General features: G+C 38.8%; 1 protein-coding gene and 1 non-coding gene across 2 annotated transcripts in view; one reads left to right on the forward strand and one right to left on the reverse strand.

Annotated features, from left to right (window-relative positions):
- ABCB1 (ATP binding cassette subfamily B member 1) overlaps nucleotides 1-13,329 on the reverse strand; it is a 111,348-nt gene extending 98,019 nt beyond the window's left edge. Inside the window, exons 1-3 of the mRNA XM_003782808.3 lie at nucleotides 13,187-13,329; nucleotides 12,539-12,612; nucleotides 7,771-7,816 (exon numbers count right to left, since the gene is read on the reverse strand). Of these exons, the coding sequence (XP_003782856.1) occupies nucleotides 7,771-7,816; nucleotides 12,539-12,606 (114 nt within the window). The 5' untranslated portion in view covers nucleotides 12,607-12,612; nucleotides 13,187-13,329. The remainder of the gene's footprint in view (nucleotides 1-7,770; nucleotides 7,817-12,538; nucleotides 12,613-13,186) is intronic.
- LOC111722058 lies at nucleotides 3,875-3,981 on the forward strand. Its single transcript, XR_002771005.1, has one exon. It is a non-coding gene; the product is annotated as a U6 spliceosomal RNA (small nuclear RNA).
- Nucleotides 13,330-13,540: the final 211 nt, after the last annotated feature.

A 13,540-nucleotide genomic window follows, 5' to 3' on the forward strand; every position in this document is an offset into this window, starting at 1 on the left:
ATTTAATGTAGTCTTATGTTTATAGGTAAATTGGTCAAGGAGACAATTGGTGGAAATATAGGAAGAAAACAGAGATGAAACAATGTCCAAAACAATAATGGAACAATTATTTCAAGGGGAAATAATTGTGAGGCAGGGGATCATTAGTGAATGCTATATGTAGTATGTGAAACAAGATATCTCCACAATGCCCCACGATTCCTTCATAATGGCAAGGGGGCAGAGGTACCTCTACAGTGGAGGTATAATCTTAGTCAAGCGATCAAAGTTAGCTTCACAAAAAAGTAGAACACCCTAACATTTGATGCTTGATAAGAAGTACGCAGCATCCCCTACACAATTGTCTTACCAAAAATATCTAACATGAATGAAACGAAACCCTTAGAACTAATTTTCGGCATATAAGAAATGCAAAGCATGGAAGCACATGGAAAAAATCAAAATAGTCGAGAAGGTGTGACATCCTACAGGACAAATGGTGCAGTCTTTTTAATATGTCAGTGAAACTTGAAGAGGTAACTGTTCTAGACTCGAGAAACACAATATCCAAATGTCATCACTGACTGAATCTTGTTTTGAACAAATCAATTGTAAAAGACATTTTTTTGAACATAACTGAGAAAATTTGAATATGAACTAAGCATTACACGCTGTTAAGGAAGTATTGTTCATTTTGTTAAGTGATCATTGTAATGATCATTGCATTACATGAAAAATTACAGTTTTATAGAAAAATGTGTAGTAGGAAATACTTTGAACATATAAACTGAGGTACTTACATATGAAATATGAAATCTATAATTTCAGATGAAATATGGTAAAATATTAACAATTATTAGATATACATGGTGGGTATAGATGTGTGAAGTTTGCTATTCTACCTTTTTATATGTTTAAAATTTTTCATAATAAAACTTGGTAAAGAGCTAGGCACTACAGCATGCACCTGTAGTCCTAGCTTCTCAGGCTGATGTGGGAGAATCCCCTGAGCCCAGGAGTTTAAGTTCAGCGTGGGTGACACAGCAAGACACTCATCTCTAAATAAATATTTAGCAATTGTTTTTTAAAAACTTGATAAAGAGAAGATGGTTCTCAAACAGGCAAATGTATATCTCTTTGCTTCAACCAGAAAAAACAAGATAATAGTACAAATATTAAGTGAGTTTCCAGGAATACAAATACAGCTGAGAGAGTTCAAAATCTCCTATTTCTTTGTGACATGAAGCAAGATTGATTTCTAGAGAGGAGGTAAGATTTGAGGAAAGTGGCAACACAATGCTAAGTAGGTCAAAAGCCTCAGAAATGCCCTAGCTCTGTAGTTTGGGGGTGGAAACTTTGGGGGGTGGTGGCAGCAAATCTCTTAGTGGCCTTGAACATCAGTTTCCACATTTACAAAATGAGGAGAATATTTATATGTGCAGAAAATCTTACTATCTTTTATATGTGCAGAAAATCTTTCTATCCTTTTTCTGAGGATAGAAATGAGACTTAATACAAGGACTTTCTATTAAGTATATAACATAAAAATGTACAAATAAGCAGGTATTATTATTGGTCTTGGAAATGTAATAATTAATAAGACTTTTCAGGCTCTTACAGTTAAAGAACAGTCAAACAAAAAAAGTTTAATACTTCAGGTGAGATATAAGACAGAACATGAACTAATTACAAGTGAAGCCCTTTTAAGAAAGGAAATAAGAAAATGTTTGGTTAGATACTCAGGAAAGAGAGACACGGTGAACCAGAACCACATAAAAGGAAGGTTAATCTGTGCTGAAAGCCAACGGTTGGGCTTCCCACGGCAAAGAAGTAGAAGGAGCTGGCAGATAAGAGGTTGAGGGAGCATTCAGCAGCCTCGGTGATGAACATGACCTTACCATGGTGCCTGGGATGGAGAGGGAAATCAGTGAATTCATTCATTTGTTCACTCACTGAATATTCAGAAAATATTTATTACACACCTAATAAGAGTCAGGCTTGGTTCTAGTCCTGATAAAAACAACGAACAAAATAAGCTTCCTGTCCTCATAAAACTTATATCTAGTGCATATAGTAAAAGAAGGAAGAGCTGCATTCAACATTCATTCAGTATCATAAAGCTTATTCTAGCGCATATAGTAAAAGAGGGAAGTGATGCATTCAACATTCATTCAGTATCTAAGTACCTATTAAAGCTCTGGGCACTGTTCTGGTCATATGGGATATAGCAGTGAACAAAATACACCAAAATCCCTGCTCCCTGTTGGTGTATCTGGAGAAAAGACAAATATACCAACAAGAAAATCAGACAGCAGTAAGTATTCAGAAGAAATATCACACAGGGTAACATGCCACAGTGACAGGCAGGGTCAGCTAGTTTAGACGGGCTGGTGAGAGAATGTCTGGCTGAGAAGGTAACATCCAAGGAGAGACCTCACTCACAGGAACGACGCAGCTCATCCCGTGATGATCTAGCTAAAGAATATGCTCGGCAGGATGAGCAAATGCCTAGGTCCTTGGATGAAAATCAGCTTTCTGAGTCTCAAGGATCAAATAGAACGCACCCTGCGGCAAGAGAGGGAGATTTGTCTGACGTGAAGTCAGAGGTTAGAGAAAGGTCAGACATCGTGGCCCTCACAGGATGGGGTTTGGGTTTTATGCTAATCTAGGTTAGTGGAAAGGAAAGGCTTTCAATGGTTTTAGGGTAGAAACTGAAGTAATAGGATGTGGCTGCCATGGATAGATTTTCAGAAGAGTAAAAATGAAGGACAGATACTAGGAGAAGAGAGAGTAAAGCCTGACCGGGGGTGGCAGGCAAAATAAGGTCCCCCAAACATTTCCACATCCGAATCCAGGAACTGTGAATATGCTTCCTTACGTGGTCAAGGAACCCCTCCTTTTTGTTGCTATTTGTTTGTTTCTTTGTTTTCAGATTAATATGAGGCTGCATACAATTAGATTACACTGTTTGTGTTTGTAAGGTAAAATCTGAGTTGTAGTTAAGTACTTTACCCAAGAAGTGTGCCATATACTGCTATGTTGTACTTGTTAGGTGGGAACTTAGAGAACAACCTCCCTTTCCCCCTTCTTGAATTTAATTATGTCTTTCTCTTGTGTGGGCCTGCCGTTATTAATGTACTAGTTTCTACTTAGTATTGAGCACCCGGCATGCTTGCTTTTCCACTCTTGAGATACTTTACTGAGGAGAATGTTCTCCACATCCATCCAGGTAAATACAAAAGATGCAAAGTCTCCATCTTTTTATGGCTGAATAGTATTCCACCATATACATATACCACAGTTTGTTAATCCATTCATGTTTTAAGGATCTGGAGACAGGAGATTATCCAGGTGGGTGCAATGTAATCACCCACCCAATGTAATCAGGGTGCATATAAGAGGGGGGCGGAGGCTCAGAGTCAGTAGCAGAAGGTGTGATGGCTGACATAAGAGGTGAAGTAACGCAAGGAAGGGCCCATGAGTCCAGGAATGCAAGTGTTCTCTGGAAGCTAAAAAAGGGGAGGAGACGGATTCTCCTCTGGAACTTTCAGAAGAAATGAAATCCTACCAATACCTTGTTTTTAGTCTAGTAAAACATCTGAAGCCAGACTGTAAGGTAATAAATTTGCATTGTTTTAAGTCACTAAGCTGTGGCATTATCCTACTAGCAACAGGAAACAAGTTCACAATGTGATAAGGGGGACACTGGAGAGGAAGAGCATAACTGGAAGAATCGGAAGTTGCTGCTAAAGACTGACAGGTCTGAGTTCACAACTTTGTAGATGAAAGTCCAAACAGATGATAAGCCCAAGGCGCTGCACACAGGTGTAATTTACTCAAGTAGAGAACGGGGTGGGTGCTGGAACTGAAGAGGTCAAAAAATGTCGAACCTAGGGTGCTCGCTTCTGCAGCACATATACTAAAATTGGAACAATACAGAGAAGATTAGCATGGCCTCTGCACAAGGATGACACACCAAGTCATGAAACATTCCATGTTTAGAAAAAAAAAAAAAGAATGTCGAACCTCAGAGTTATTTATAAGATACTCAGAAGAGTATTTATAAAATACTCAGAAGAATAACGGGAGCATCAATGAACGGAGTAGAAGCCAGCAAATGCCACAGTACCCAAGGAAGGGGGAGTGGTTAGATAAGTGATGGCACTGAACATGGATAACAGACAGGATAATTAAGCAGAGTGAAGCTGAAATGGCCAAGGAATCTTGCATAAGGATCAAAAAATAATTTGAAAGTGGCTTTGTGGAACTAGAGGAATGTCAACAGCATCCCTGACTCCAGGGAGGAGGAGTTGAGGAAGTCTTCACTTCACAAAGTGTTTTTCTTCACACAAGAAAAAGACAAAGAGCTGGAAGGAAAATGAGCAGGCTGTGACATCACAGATGCAAACAGAAGAAAGGAAATGACAGGCAGTGTCAAGTGCTGCCGAGGGTCAGGATGGAATCCTAAATGGGCCCTGAATTCAGTGAGTGGTGGGGACAAGAGTCAAACTCCAACAGGCTGAGGACTAACTGGAAGGCGAAAACAAGACAAAAAGTGAAGCGAGCAGGTAGCAGGGGCCTCGGAGGAGGGCATTTGTTAAGACCAAAGAGCCTTGACCCATCAATGCCAATGAGGCAGACCGGGTTGAGAAAGAGACTTTGGAGATACAGAAGAGAAGCAATGATAATAATGTCAGGTCCTCGAGAAGGCAGAGGACATGAGATGAAAGCCGAAGTACAAGTACTTAGTTTTAAGAAATAAAAGTCTGTTGCAACTGGAAAAGAAGAGGAGGAGCACATTCAGATACAGGTAGATTTATAAGATCATTGCAGCTATGAAGGTCAAGGAGTGGTTATCCATGTAACCATGAGTCATCCAAGTCGACAGGAGCACCAGGAGTGGACAGCGACATACTGAGCTGGGGGATAAAGTCCTCAATAACCAGGTGTCAGAAGATCAGAAGGTATCAACAAAGAACTCTTTAATTCCAGGCAGATAAGAGTTTAATCATAAACTATTACAAATGATTGCAGCTGTAAGAACTAATAGGCATATATGGGCAAAATCTGGGCCTGCCCCCCATTACTAGCTATGTGACCCTGTGACTCTGAATGCATTATTTAACTTCTGAGTGAGTTTCTTCACCTGGAACATAAACATCACACAGGTTTCTGTATCACAGGGTTATTGTGAAGGTTAAGTCAAATAATACATGTGGGGTACTTAATAAAGGCTAGAACAAGAGGAAGCACTTGACATTGCTAGCTATTAGTCATTTAGAAAAATTTATTTCAGTAAGATACATGAAGTAGAAATCTCAAAATTGAATCTACAGCACAGTTCTGTCAAGAGTATATAATTTTTTATGGAGTTCATTTTGTGTGGGAACTACAGTCCAACTTTTATTTTTCTTGCCCTTGTTTCCATTTGTCTCATTTCCTCACTTGCTTTAGATTTTATTTTACTTTTGGGTTTCTGTAAATGTTGAACCACATACAGAATAAATACACTGATATAAATAAACGCTAGTAGAAAATTTTAAATCTATTCCTTACCACTTGCTCCAGACTGCAAAAATGTCTTGTAGGAGAAATAAATTAACAGGGTTAAGAAAAGCTGCTCTGAGGTTGCTATGCTTAGAAAGGCTTGCAGACAAGTTTGGTATGTTGGTATGTTGAACTTGGGTTTTGGTAGGGTCACTAGCACTCTTGTTGATAAATGTGGCCAACCTATCTGTTCAGTCAACATGCTGGACATCTGCCTTCCTTCTCTGAATCTGGAGTTTCGGTGCATGCTGGGCAGAAAGGGTGCCTACGTGATCAACTGCCAATAAAAAACTTGGGCACTGAGTCTCAGTGAGCTTCTCTGATAGCTTTCCACATGTATTGTCACAACTCATTACTGGGGAAATTAGATGTGGCCTGTGTGACTCCACGGGAGAGGATTTTGGGAGCTTCTGTCTGGTTTCTCTAGGGCTTTCCTTCATTTTCCCTTTGCCATTACTGATTTTTCTTTGTATCTTTTTGTTGTAATAAATCTTAGCTGTGAGTATAACAGCTGAAAAGAATCATCAAACCTGCGGTTCTTAGAAACCCCAGGAACATGTTTTTTTGTCTTATCTGGAAACTGTTATTAATAACCAAGGCTAGTACATCAGAATTTTACTACTCAATTTACTGGTTGTGTCCTTATTTATAAGTTTTATACACAAGTTATGTTCACCATTTTCTGTGTCAACTCTTCAGGAAAAAAGAGGAAAATCTAAGTAGTACCGCATTTCATCAAAAGGCTTATAATATATTCCCTCTACCCTGGTTCCACTGTGTATCCCTGGGCAAGTTAAGTATGTTGGCCTCAGTTTTGTCATCTGTAAAACTGGAATAACAATATTATCTATCTCAAAAGGATCTGTAAGGATTATGAGATCATATGTAAAGTACTTAGAATAATGCCTGGCACATAGTGCTGTATGTGTGTTATTTTTACCCCACATGCAACTCCAAATTTTTATTCTTTTGTGGCTTGAAATGAACTGAGTATTGATGGTATTATCTCAACATAGAAGGTCTGTTAAGCTTTCTATTAATAATCTATAAGACTCCCCAGTTTTAAAAATATATGTAGTACAAATAACAAAAAGGAAACTACAAAAGTCAGAAATGTTTTGGTTTCACAATGACAGAATTGAAATTTTGGTAACAAATCCAACTTGAACATAAAAGCTTCTCTCCGTACAAGAATGTAGGGAAATGTAAATACAAAATCTAATACAAACAAAAACTGTCACTTGGTTATTCAAGTAATCTGAGAATGACTAAAGTATATTGTCTCATCTCCCCCAAATTCCACAGGGAGTGGAGATAGAACAGAAAAAAAAAAAGGAGCAGCGTCATACAGGAAGATGAAGCTTGCGTGACACAGAGTCCTTGGTGTAAAAGTCATGTGACTGTTTTTCCCCTATTTTTATATGTGTATTAAATTCACTAAAATTCATTTTATAAGGCAGTCTATCCACTCCCTCCCCATAAAAAAATGTCTGGTGTGTTATGGCTAAGTGATAAATTGTATGCTGCAAAACCTAATTGCTTTGGCAGTCTCCTGGGTTCTAACTGCTGGAACAGTTTACCTAATAATTCACCTACATTTCCAGTCTTAGAAAAAAGGAAGTAAGAATCCAGGTATACAGAGATCATCAACTAGCCACATGTATAAATTCCTGTCTTATTCCAAGTGTGAGTAAAAAAAAAAGAAAGAAAGAAAAAGGGAAAAAAAGGTCCTTTAGCTTTCCAAAGGACCACTGTAGTTGCACCAGAAAATGAAAAAGAGTTATACTACGGCTTTCAAATTCCAGATTTTCAGCTATTCAGCAAAGAGAAATAATAGACATATGCCCAACCATAGCAACAAATAATCTGTTGCTACCTTCTGTCATCATGAGTGCCTGAAACTTTGACCCCAACCTTGCCAGGATTTCAGAGCCACTAAAGGCAGCACTCGATGCAGCACCAGATGGCAATGACTGGGAGGAGTGCTGGAGTAGACAACAGATCGCTGGCAACAACTAAGTAGAAGAATATTGAACTCTAGGCCAGAAAGGGTGGGTATTGATGATCAGTTCACATGGCCAGTTAAGATCAGCATTCCCATGAAAATAATTTCAACCAATTCATTTTGCCTGTCCATTAATATACTCTCTAAGAAAATATTACATCAGATGAAATACCTCTTTCCTGTATAAATAGAAGTCAAATGTGCAAAGTATTTTGATAGTGAATAAATTCAAAACTCACCATTGCAACTACACTGACAGTTGGTTTCTTTTCCTTCTCTTTTTTACTGAAAAACATAGAAATAGAATTATACAAAACTTTAAAAATTACACAAATTTTTTAACTTGCCAAATTAACATAAAGCTTATATTTCATAACAAGGACCAAGAAACGTGACTGCATTATTCAGTTAAATATTAATAATAGTATGATCCATATATAAAGTTTAACTATAAATATATTTACATATATCTTAGAAATCTATGTATGTGGTTATCACTTGGTATTGGGATCTCTATAAAAACATTTTCTTCTTTGTGCCTTTGCTATTTGCTAATTTTCCATGACAAATACACATCTCTTTTGCAATTATAAGAATACATATACTAGAAAAAGTTTCCTTTTTTAATTCTAATTAGAAAATCATGTTCTCCAGAATTAATTTTCTTAATATTATTTAAGTAATTCTAGCAGTAGTTATTCTACCTATTACCTAGATATGATTCCTAATCATTCTCTTTATTAATGAAGAGTAGTAACAATCAGATGCTGGCCATAACTAGCCTAAGGAAAAAAGTAATTAAATCACTATGAGTAAATCTAATTCTGAAAAAAGTACCTGGAGCTTTAAGTGGACCATTATGGCATAAATGCAATCTGGTATAGCTACAGCCCAAAAAGATGTTCTGTAAACTGTCAAAAAGCTGTCTTCAGGCATAAAAAGGTCAAATACTATTTTGAGCCCAGGTTCAAATGAATCTGACTCTGTAACCCATTTTCCGCTGTATGTAACTGTCACCTAATGAATTCAAACCAACCATAAGGAACTAGCTTCATCTATACTTCTGTATGTATAAAAGACTATTTTGGAGAAGAAACACATAGTTTTTGCACAGATTTTTAAGTTCAAAAGGTAAATTCATCATTGTCTTTGTTCTTTATACTAAGTGAGGTCAAAAGAGGTGAACAAATTTCTAAAGAAAACAAGATCCAGAGTTTACCCGTATTAGGCTTTGGAGCAACGTTAGACAGGCACAAAAACATAAAATACACAAACATAACTCTTCAGATTTGGGCCCACCCTATCCTTTTTTTTTTTTTTTTTTTTTTTTTTGAGACAGAGTTTCACTCTGTTGCCCCAGGCTAGAGTGCTAGTGATGTTGTAATTCACAACAACCTCAAACTCCTGGGGTCAAGCAATCCTTCTTGCCTCAGCCTCCCACATAGCTGGGATGACAGGCACCTGCCACAACACCTGGCTAGTTTTTCTAGTTTTAGTAGAGATAGGGTCGTGCTTTTGCTTAGGCTGGTCTGGAATTCATGAGCTCAAGCAATCCACTCTCCTTGGCCTCCCAGGTGTAAGCCACCACACCCTGCCGGCCCACCCTATTTCAGGTAAAGTCATGGTTTCAGTATCCCTGGAACCAGGACAAAAAAGGGAAAAAAATTGCCATAAATAATTTGAGTTTTAGTTCTAAGCTTTTTACTGCTTTTTCTCATTCTCTAAAAACTGCTGCTACTCTGGAGAACATGCAGTGTTCCTGGTACTAGCTCAAAAAGCACTTGCCAGAAATGATTCATAAACAACAGTATAGGGAAAACACATGTTTGTCCTTCATTTAGAGATAAGGCAATTGCAGAAGAGCGAAAAGAGATAACTTCTCCAAGGTCTTTCAGCTGGAACAAACCCAAGTTTCAAATGCTAAGTCTGTTCCCTGACCACCTACCCAAAAGGTGTGACCTCAGACTTCTGAGATACTGACTCACACGGACATGCATCTTCACAACACACTCTTCATACCTACTAGATTACCTGCTTATCCCCATCAGCACCAGACACAGTGCTGAATAAGCAAATCACTCAATAAACATCATTGTAACAAAGAATCTTTGCAAATACACATATTCCGAATAGTTCTGTTATCTCAGCATTATCTATCATTAAAACCATAGGTTTCTTTAAAATCCCATGTTAAAATACATAGTTAAAACAGATTAAAATCAATGGCGATGAGCACAATTTAATAAGAGCTACTAATCTAAAATATAATCTCTAATTTGAAAAAGTTGTTAGTAGGCCATGATAGAACAAATAACAAAATGAAGATGCGTGCAGGATCAAACAATTTTCCTTATCATTTCCCTGTACATACCCTCAATATTTCTTATTCAAATATACCTATGTCTTTATGTCATAGGTACATAGTTTTTTAAGCTACCAAGCACATGAAAATAAGAAGTTAGGAACCAAAAGTGGAATATTTACCCTCTACTCTGTGGAATCTTTTTCATTGTTTATATATGTTTACATATGAAAATTTATTAAGAAAATTTTCAAATAAAAAGAGAAATCAAGAGAGTAACATAATGACTACCCATATAATTCACCTACATTTAACAACTGTTAGCATTTTTGACTATACTTTATCTACATAATGCAGTATATATGATCATTGTTAATATTTTGCTGTGTTATTTAAATGTAAAAATATCATGGCAATCACCCCTTCCTTCTCCTATCATTATCATATCTAAGAAGATTAATAGCAATTTTGATATCAACTGATACCCAATTCACAAATTTCCCAAGAATGTTTTCTATAGTTTTTTTTTCTATTTTGAATTCTTTTTTTATTTTTTATTGAATGGTAACTGTGTACATTAATGCACTTCTGGGGTACAGTGTGGTGTTTTCACACACAATCCGAAACACTTCCATCAAACTGGTTAACATAGCCTTCATGTCATTTTCTTAGTTATTGTGTTAAAACGTTCATATTCTACTCATAGAAAGATTCACTTGTACCCTTGTAAGACAAACCACCGAAGTGAACCCTCGTCTATTTTGAATTCTGATATCATCAAGGTTCACACATTACATTTGATGATTATATCTCTTCAGTCTCTCATAACCTAGAAGTCTTCGCTTTTATTTCTGGACATTGACTTTTTAAAGAGACAAGAACAGTTGCCTTATAGGATGTCTCACATCTTGGATATATCTGTATATAACTGCATACAAATTGAGTGGTAAATGCAAAATTTACATCAAACTGAAGTATTTAGTATAAAAACAAACTATCTCAATAATTCTGATTTCATGTAAAAATATAATTTTTATGATATATTGGGTTCCATGAAATATATTTTCAAAGTTAATTTCATGTATCTTTTTTATTTTGTAATGTTGCTACTAGAAAATTTAAAATTAAAAATGTGGCTCACATTATTTTTCTATTGCACAGCACCAGTCTAGAAGCTCAGTTGGGTTCAGATGAAACATTTTTGCAAGTACCCTTCCCAAGTGATGTTGTATATTCAAAATCTACGCATGACAAGTCACTTAACACCGTCTATACCACCATGAGTGATACCCGACTTGATTACTTGTTTATGGTGCTAACTCCAAAATCTTCCACTGGAAAAGTACATACATTCTCCTTCCACTTAATAAGAATTTTGGAGATAATTTTTCGACACAACTTTTCTCTGAATGGTTAAGGATCCACTGATGATCTCTGCTTGAATCAACCGTAACAGTGTAGGATCCAAAATGACAACTGGCATTTTCCTGCACTGAACATTCCTTTATTTTCTTTACCTCTCACATTCTCTTCCAGTTTATCTCCTCTTGGAATACTAAGGATTTTTTTGATTCATCAATTGTATTGTATTCAGTATCTTAACATCACAGTTATTATTTTCTTTGATGCTCAAGTTGTCCCACATTTAGCCAATGGAAACCCCTCAAGTCGGATCCTGTGTATTTTTTGACTATTCCATCAAAGTCCAATTTCTTGTTTTCAGGAACTATAAGATAGCCCAGGCTCACTTTCTATTTTCCTTGAACAAGACGTGGCTTAAACTAGCTATTTTTCTAAGAAGTGTTTATTCCTCTGGGGGCGGAATGGTAGGAGTGCTCATTGGTACTGTCCTTTTCAGAGGACTAAAAATGAACTATTTAAAAAAAAACATGAGTTCATATTGAAGTTTCTAATTCAAATGTAACATTTTTTAAAAAAACTTATTTGATTTCTACATTTGTATTTTTTCTTTTACACGGAAAAGCTTGGTTTCTAATAATACTAATATATTTTAAAATGGTCTTACAATTTGCATTACAATAACTACTAACAATGAACTTCTTGAGTGAAGTTCTAAAAGTCCCATACATGCAGAGCACTGTGAACAAAATTAACTTAATTATTTTCCGGATGTGGTTATGCTACCAATTTTATATGCAGATAATTCATTGCCTGTTAAAGCAAAACAACCTAAACGTAGTTTTGGCCTTCTGACTCATCTGCCCTACCACAAACACGCGATGTTTACGTAGCTGTTCACCAGAAGGAAGAGACTGGACCACAGAGCAGAGCACAGAAAGCCTGGTGGGGTCAGGCCACAGCGGAGACAGGCGTGAGAAAGCTTGAAATAGGACCAATACATGAAAGTGATAGATACTCAGGGTGATGGACACCCCAAATACCCGGACTTCATCATTATGCAATTCTATGCGTGTAAAAAACACTCACATTTAACCCATTTCATAAACCTCTAAAATAGTATGTATCTATAAAAGAACCCCCCACCACCCTCCAAAAAAAAAGACGGAAATAGAGAGCGCAGCCTAAATCTCTCCTCTACACAAAGGAATTGCATCCAAAGGCTAGCTTGCGTATCTTAACATAAAAATAATAACCACCACCCTTCAATTATTGGAGAGCTGGAGACTAGGAACAAGTTGCCCAAATCTGTCAACTAGGTAAACTATCAAAGTGAAATAAACTACCTTTTTTCGTCCTGGTTCAAGACGTATTTCTTCTCGGCTCCTCCATTGCGGTCCACTTCAAGATCCATCGCGACCTGAAGAGAAATCCCAGCGCATTAGCCGAAAGTACGACCGCAGGAGCCGGAGACCAACCTCACTCCTCCCCAGCCCTGGGGCAGGGCAGCGGAGCGCGCGCCCGGATGCTCCAGCTGCTGCGGCCGCGGGGTCACCGCAGGGGCATTCCTGTGCCTCTCCACGTGGGTCGAGTCGGAGGGCCCCGCGCGTCCTGGACTGCGCTGGCTCCGGCGCGGGGCTACCTCCCAGTGCCCTCCCCGCCACCACGCCGCCTCCAACGCCCGCCCGCGAGCTCAGAGTCCCGGTCCCCTGCGCTGGGCGAGCTCCGCGCTCCACCCAGCAGGATTCAACGCCCGTGTCTAGCGCTGAAAACCAAGGGTCAGGGGCTGGTCCCGGAGCTCCCCTTGTAACTTTGGGTCTCACTCCGCTACGTCCCCAGGAACTTGCCAAGAAGACTCTTCCCCACTCTCAGCTCCCAGCCTCCTAAGCTTTTCTCCCGTGGGGACCAAGCTGTGGGAACCAGCCGGCTCGCTGGCCCGCCCGACCCCTCTTGGCAGCTGCCCGGTTCTAGTCCCCGGCTTCGCGTGCCCCTACCTCGGGCTTTCCCTCGGAGCGTCCGCCAGGGCGTGGATTTGGTCAGAGAGTCTGACTTTCGCGGCAAGACCTGGCGGCTATGAAGAGCGGCCTCAGCTTCTCCGAGCTTGGAGGAGCCGCTGCTCTACTGCGCCCAGGCTTCCTGTGGCAAACTGGGTGAAGAGTGCGCAGCCCACGCCCTGGCGCTGTCCTGCCCAGCCAATCAGCCTGCCCACACCATTGCCCCCCAGCCCGGCTTAATAGAAGGTTGACAGCCCTGGAAGTTGCGAAACAGGTTGGATTTTCAGGAGGAATGTCCTGGCTTCTGTCCTTTGCAAAGGGCAAGTAGAGAAACATCCCGGCTGAATCATCAGG

The sequence above is a fragment of the Otolemur garnettii genome, unplaced genomic scaffold (assembly GCF_000181295.1).
Source record: "Otolemur garnettii isolate 467f Iridium unplaced genomic scaffold, OtoGar3 scaffold00005, whole genome shotgun sequence".
Lineage (NCBI taxonomy): Eukaryota > Metazoa > Chordata > Mammalia > Primates > Galagidae > Otolemur > Otolemur garnettii.